General features: G+C 32.0%; 1 protein-coding gene across 1 annotated transcript; it reads right to left on the minus strand.

The window, feature by feature from the left end:
- Positions 1-3,645: 3,645 nt before the first annotated feature.
- Positions 3,646-7,359, minus strand: LOC140882710 (uncharacterized). Its single transcript, XM_073288864.1, has 8 exons — positions 6,329-7,359; positions 5,054-5,134; positions 4,898-4,957; positions 4,693-4,736; positions 4,521-4,563; positions 4,358-4,429; positions 4,159-4,260; positions 3,646-4,030 (listed from the first exon to the last, which is right to left on the minus strand). Exons 1-8 carry the CDS (start codon positions 6,698-6,700, stop codon positions 3,911-3,913), a joined length of 894 nt encoding a protein of 297 aa, XP_073144965.1. The 5' UTR covers positions 6,701-7,359; the 3' UTR covers positions 3,646-3,910.
- Positions 7,360-7,730: the final 371 nt, after the last annotated feature.

Consider the following 7,730-nt stretch of genomic DNA (forward strand, 5'->3'; position numbering starts at 1 on the left):
GTTAGTTGGTCCGGGTCCGGGTCAAGTTAGTCGGGCTCGGGTATTTTTTTATTTTTAAGTTTTAAGTTTAATTAAGTGTTTAATGGGCCTAATTAAATCTCAAAATTTATTTGGGCTCCATTTAATTATTTTGGGCTAAGATTAAATTATTTGGGCTTAATTAATTTATTTAAGTGAGTCCAATAATTTTTATGGGCTTTAGGGCCCATGAAAGTTATTGGGCCAGTCTTTGGGCTTTTGGGCCTATTGGGACAGGAACAGTGTTATTGGGCCTAAGTTAGTCTTAATGGGCTTTGGTTGATTTATTGGGCCTAGAAAAGTTGTTAATGGGCTTAAGTACACTAATGAGCCAAGTCTTAAGTTAATGGGCTTGTATGTCTAGGGCCAGCAGTTGAATCAAACCATGAGAAATTTCATGTGTCCTGAGTTTATATTTAATTATTTTATGCATGAAAAGTTATTTGAATATTTATATGATATTAAAAAATAAATTAAATATAAATGAAGGACACACACAATTTATTTAAAGTACATGCATTCATGAAATCAATTTTTATGCTATGATTGAAGTTCTATGGTTGAGCAAATAAAATATTTTAGGTGAAAATTGAAGTAGTGTGACCATTTATGTATGGGCAGTTTCTGCCATTTATGTATGGGTGGTTCTCCACCAGCCTCGTACGATGGTTTCTTAGACTGATCAGTCGCACTATAAGTATGAGTCACACTTACGGATAAGACCATTCGATGTTAAGAAAATAAGTGCTCAACAACTCAAGTATGTATGATATTATGTATGTTAGTATGCATGTTGGGCCTCTAGGCTCACTACACTGATATGGTGCAGGTGAGTACGTAGAAGAGCAGGTTACCCCTACCGGTGGTGAGGACGTATGAGTGGAGCTGCAGTGGCCCCGTGACCGTAGTCTGCATCGTGCTAGTGTTCTATGCATGAATATTTTAAACACTATTTTATTTGAAGATTTTATTCCAGTGTTGAGATTTAAGTATTATTTTCACGCAACTTTTTAGTGCATGCACTGTTGATTAATTTGTTTTGAATTATTTTAAGTATTGCATGATTCAGACGTTTTAGTAGTTATTTTTATGTTGCATAATTATTTATTAAATTTTAAATCTCTTTTATGATTGTACATATATGTATGGGCATATATGTATATTTATATATATATGAATATTTTATTTAGTGTTTATTTTAAAATTAAAAGAAAAAAAAAATTTAAATTTTCCGCATTTTTTTGAAATTTATAAGTCTAGGATGTTTCATATTGAGTACTAGATAACTTGTTTAGATTTAGTACAAAAAATAAGATTTTGAATATAAAAGATGAACAATTTTAGTAATATCAACACTTCTAACACATTTTTGGGTACACAAAAATCATATATTAGTATCAGATCTAAAATATTTAGTACTCAAATATCATATATTAGTACCATATTTTTAATATTTTGTATCTACTTTCATCCGAAGAAAAACATGTGGCTTAAGGAGTGTATGTAAAAACATTTTTTGTTGATCAGTGAGTACAAACATATATATATTTTTTAACTGGGACTAGGTAATGTTATGTTTGGATTTGGAGATACTCAACTTGAAATTATGTTTTAAATAATTATAATTATTATCACACAAAAACTCATGTGACACCGTACGACGAATCAATTCTATGATACGGATCTCGAACAAAAATCGACCCGACCTGTGAATAAATTATTATTTTTATGTTAAACGTGTTACTTTTGTTGTATATTTTGACCGAATCTATCGTTTCACGAATATAAATTCGTGAGATCGTCTCTGTGCAGAGTCTGCAGACCTACTACTACTACTACTATTATTATTATTATTATTATTATTATTATTATTATTATTATTATTATTATTATATAATACTACAAAACACATTCAATTCAAGATTCCAAATTGACGAACTACATTTATTATTGCCAAATAAAAAGTAACACGAACATAATATTCGATTACCTTCCTAACATAATACCAGTCCCCAGATCATATAAATCAAGAGGACTCATCACTCATATTATAAGCCCTTCCAGTACCAACTCAAAATCATATATAGAAACCGAATTCTTAACATTGATTTAATATTTTCTTGCGGAATACATTATCTAAAGTTAAAACAGACGTAAGAGAGCGACTCAAATTAAACTATATTTCGAACTTTACAATTTGATCACTCTTAGGCTCAGTTTTGTTTGAATGATAGGATAAATAATATATAGATAAGTAATGTAATAAAAAATAAATAAGAAATGATACTAAATATAGTAATTGATTTGATTGATAGATTATAGTTTATTTGATTTGATGTGTTGAATTTTATATAAAAATATAAAATTACCATTTTACCCTTTTAATAATAAATAAAATATGAATAATATTATTTATAAAGGGGTAATATAGTAATTTAAATTCATGATTTGATTGATGTAAGATAAATAATTAATGATTTGATTGATGTAAAATAAATAATTAATAGAAGGATAAATAATATGACGAGAAGAACGTAGGATTAAATAAGATAAACTATACATTGATTAATAATAAACCAAACGAAGCTTAAGATACCATTTGGTACATGAGATGAAAGTGGGATGAGACACAAATATTTACTCATCTCATGTTTCTCTCATTTTTTTTATTAACCCAATGATATCTCATGGCCCGGTATAACATTAGATGTAAGTTTGATGACAAATACCTCTTAACCCATGGTATTAGTGGAGAATAAGTGTCATATAAGTGAAATTATGTGAAATTGACAATGGTAATTAAAAGAATAAACATAATAATTCTACAAAATAAAAAACATACAAAACAACATATTATTCATATCTATGTCTTGTTTATCCACATCTTATCATGTTTTTATTCATTTATCGTACATCACATCCATGATACCAAACGGTATCTAATAATATAGAGAAGTTAGATTCATATTATTGATTATGACACATTATTATAGAAGACGAACATGTAATATCTCGAAAGCCAACTGTAGAACGTTGATAAAAAAATTATAACCGATAGTAATATTATAATTTAAGTATTTTATTGCTCTCGACAAAAAAGCATTGGTGTTCAACTTTGATTCAAATTGAAAAAACTGTCCATTCAAACTGAAAAAACTGGAAACCGAATGAAACCGAAAACCAAATATTAAAAAAATTGGATACAAATGTTAAAACCCCCAGTTTTATATGATTCCTTTGGAATGATACATGTCAAAAGCAAACTCACCAAAAAAAGTAGAAATTCATAATGTTATTTAGATTATACATTTTATAATCCTTATAGTTAGTTCAGTGCAATTTTTATTTATTTTTAGTTTATTGTCATTTGTTATTGAATTAAACTTTATATGAAAAGGTTTAAAAAAAAAAAAAAGCAAACAGATAATATACTATAATTTATAATATACTTTAATTAATTTAAATAATTATCCATGGCGAAATAACCAAACCGTTTTATTAAAAAAAAAAAAGCCAAAGTAAAATGAATCGAATATCGAATTATATATTTCGGAAATTGAAAAAATTTGTATAAGACAAACCCGACTGATGAATACTCTTACTTTCAGGAATATAAACTCAGCCACCTTTACTCAATGGTAGAGAAAAAGTCTCTTTTCTCGATTATATTTAAAATTTAGATTGCAACAAAGTGCCAATCCAAATGGAGAGTTATTCATTATTCATACATCAATGCTGACCTTATAATGCAATAGATACATATTCAATCTACAGTAAGATGAATCAAAATCACAATGTTGCTTCTGCTTTCAACCGACCTGAGTGTGCAAACTGCATTTAAAAGTTAATTAAATGCATCTATAGCTGTGTATGGGTTAAATTCAAGATTATCTTAGATTGCCGCCTCCAGCCATTTCGGTAATCTGAGCGATGTCTTCATCCCGAGTCTCGTAAAAAAAACAGCATACAAAAGGTGCAGCAAAAACACAAAGGATGCACAATTGAGCAGAAGCTGTCAAGAAACAAAGAACAAGTGCAGGTAAGATGATAAAAGGGCATCAGTCTTTCATACAAGAATCAGAGTCTAATATATACACAAGAGCGTACACAGAAGAAAAGGAAGCCATAAATTAATCGTACCAGGACCCCGAATATGAAATAAATCAAATTCATTGATGGGACTGAAATAATGCCCATGGAAGACAGAATGTATGTGAAAAGGGCATGGACGTTTATGGTGATCTACAAGCAAAGAGAACGCCTTTTAAGTTCAGAAGTTCGGCCTTTGAATATTTTTATGAAGTAAAAGTAGTACCAAGAAAGCATCCCAATGAATTACCAGTGCCAGTATGTTTTCTCCGATTAAATATGAGGCAATTAAAACATTAACTACAGCTCCCACAGCTCGAACCTGCATAGCGAAGTTACTTGTAGGTTTCCCATTAACAAATGGATATAAACAGATTCTGGGGTAAGAAAAGGATTTCTTGGAGGAATGATACCATCGAGCACAAGACCACCGAGGTACCCCAACTGGCCTTCAACCTGCAAGGATTATACAAAAACGTGCTGTCATAAAAAAAGTGAAGGGCATAGTCGAAATTTTTTGGGATGATGAATACAGCATTAGGAGTCGAAATGCATGTGTTACAAAATATATTGTACTGAAAGTACCTCCAAATAGTGCCCATCGTGAAACCAAGCAAGCCATGCAATAACTAGCCAAGAACACAACTTGAAATCAGAGATAATCAAATGATACGAAAATATATCGACGACAAGAATTTTAAACCTTGAAATAAGACAAAGGCACGATCAGATGGGATGAGAACATGGTAGAAAAAAGAAATCTTGTTTCTAATGAAGCAAAAGGACTCACCAAATAGGTAATAGCTTTCACAGGACCAGATAATACAAACAATAATACAACAGTTGCCACCTGAAAAGATCGAAATGCAATATGAGAATTATGTTATTAACTTAAAGATCGACACAATTATTATAATATAACATCAATACCAGATTGGTGGCATACCATAGTTTTCCTGCCAGCAGCAACACCCCATCTCATAGTGGATAATACAATTGGCAAAGCAAAGAAACAGGCAAAGTATCTCTGTAGAAAACCAAATTTCAGACACGTATGTGAACTAAAATATGGCACTTAATAAAAGATCGTTGAACAATATGCAGGATACAGATTTAACCAATAGAGACCCAATAAAGAAAATGAGGATGGTTTGATCAGTTTACAGTGATTTAGAATGCATCAAACTACGAAGCTACTACTTGCATAGAGACCTATGAAGCAACATGATTATCTCGTCGCCTCTTCTTACCAATTTGTCTACTAAAGCTTTTCAATAGCTCCAGCATACAAAGAAAAATTTGAAAAACACACGACCTTAGACTTCCACTCATGACTGCTATTAAAAGATGATTAAGATATCTTATCAAAAAATATATATATATGATTAGGGAAGCGGGTTCCGTGGATTTCCAAATTTCATTTGGACGCCAAATGCACTTGAGATGTATATTTAGAGTTGCGTTTGTGACTTTAAATCTTCACGTGATGTCCTTCAGTGTTTTTCACAGGATCACTAACCTTACCATTAACATATTAATATAACGCCAACCACCACTTAATCTCCGAGTTGGTAGACAATATGACACAGAAATCTGACAACATTGCAGCAAACTCAACGAATTGTGTCTACTAAATTAAGTTCACCTCTAATAATAAAGCACTAAACAAACAAAACCTGATACCTATACAATTCTTTCACAAATTAAAGTGTAGATTCTATCTTAATCAGCTTTGTTTGGCAAATGAAATATAACAATGAAAAGGGATCAACATAGAGATTCTTGAAATATTAAAAACTTATGTCCCCTCTTACATACTTTGTTACTCCACATCAATTCTGCAAATTTGCCTCATAGTGAAGCAAACAACCACTTAAAGAGAAGCAGTATAATACAAATAAGTGAAAATCCAACTGAATACTACAAGCAAAAGAAATTCCATGGGACAGAAAGAAATAACCTCTTTTTATTTCAACCCACATACATCTTAATGAGTTAATTCCATAATTGGGTTATTCAGAATTTGAATATTTTCTATTCAAACAAGAGATCTCAGAACAAGCTAAAAAGATTATTTTCAATTCAAACAAGAGATCTCAGAACAAGCAAAAAAGATTCAATCTTTTACATAGCCCACATCACACACAAGCCCATGCGTGAAAGCCAACCAGGAATTCCAAAAATAAACAGTAAAACTAACGAAACATAAAGTGTGCTGTACCTCAATAGCAAGAGAGTTGCTCAAAAGAAAGGCCAGCCCAGAAACAGCAGCGAACATGGCACACTCCACCAATCTAAGAGTCTTCTGGTAAACCTCCCCATCTTCCGCCAAGTATTCTTCAAACTCTTCCTCTTCTTCTCCGTTCTTATCAATCGAAAAAGGATTTACATGATGAAGACTCGCATACCTGGTGCTTCTGGAGGAAGAGTCATCGGGTGCCCCGAAGGATGCCAAGTGTTTCAATTTTGGTTCACGGGTGGGGAAAAAGAGGTGGTGTGCATTTGGGTCGAGTTCAACGAGTGGGTGGCGGCGGTGGAAAGAATGAAAATGGCCATGATGACGGAGGTGCAGGTTGAGTTTGAGGAGATTCATCGATTTATGGCGGAGATGCAGCCATTGCTATGGGTAGTGTTTCTTTCTTAAATTAAAATCGCTCCAAAACTAGGAAGATAAAAATTTTACCTAGAAGTCGCGTTTTTCATTATCAGCGTTCTCCCCCCTTGTTTTTTGTTTTTGTTTTTGTTTTTGTTTTTGTTTTAGAAAATATTTTGATTTAAAAAAAATCGAAATAGTAAATATAATTCAGAAAAATGTAAATATTTTAACGTTGAGCAAGTACTAGAAAGCAGAAAGCCAGAAACTAGAGAAATTTATTCTAAGCAATCTTTCGAACACCTTGGGTGCAGTAAACGGTGTCTCTAACATTTTTCTCAACCCAGGTATCAGGGCTTTCGACTCTGTCCAAGGAAGACAAGTAGAGAAGTTGCACAGTTCCCGCCCCACGCCTAATGTGTAGAGAATTAGTATGCAATCTTCCCAACCAAATTCACGAATATATGCACTGAGACACACACACACACACACACACAAACCATTCAAGAAGTTGATAATATCAAAGAACAAGTGATAAATCCAAAATATAGTAGACTGTGGGTGCTTCCGGATTCTGGTGAGATTATCAAAATGGTTTCTTCAGTTCTCACCCTATTTTCTTAATATTTGGAGATGCATTTCAAATTCGAACTTCATTCTAGCTGAGGACATCTGGGTGTCAATTATCAATCTAGTTTATCATTAATGACTTGGACTAGCCTGTCGTACATGACTTATCCAATGTGGTTTATCTGACTAGCGTAGTTTGCAGGTTTTTGCGTTAGTTCGATCCGAAAAATAGAGCGGCTGCGAGTTCCTACGCAAAAAAAAAAATAATAATGAAGATTAGATCCACCATGTTTCGAACAACTTACCAGGTTCGTTCTTGTTAATGACTTGTTAATTATATATGATATAATTACTAATGTTTTCACATACGTTTTTATTATGTAACACGGTATATAAATATTCACTATACTTAAATACAATTATTTTTTAAAATATTTAACTATAAAAGATATAGAAGATT

Source organism: Henckelia pumila, chromosome 2 (genome assembly GCF_033568475.1).
Source record: "Henckelia pumila isolate YLH828 chromosome 2, ASM3356847v2, whole genome shotgun sequence".
Taxonomy (NCBI): Eukaryota; Viridiplantae; Streptophyta; class Magnoliopsida; order Lamiales; family Gesneriaceae; genus Henckelia; species Henckelia pumila.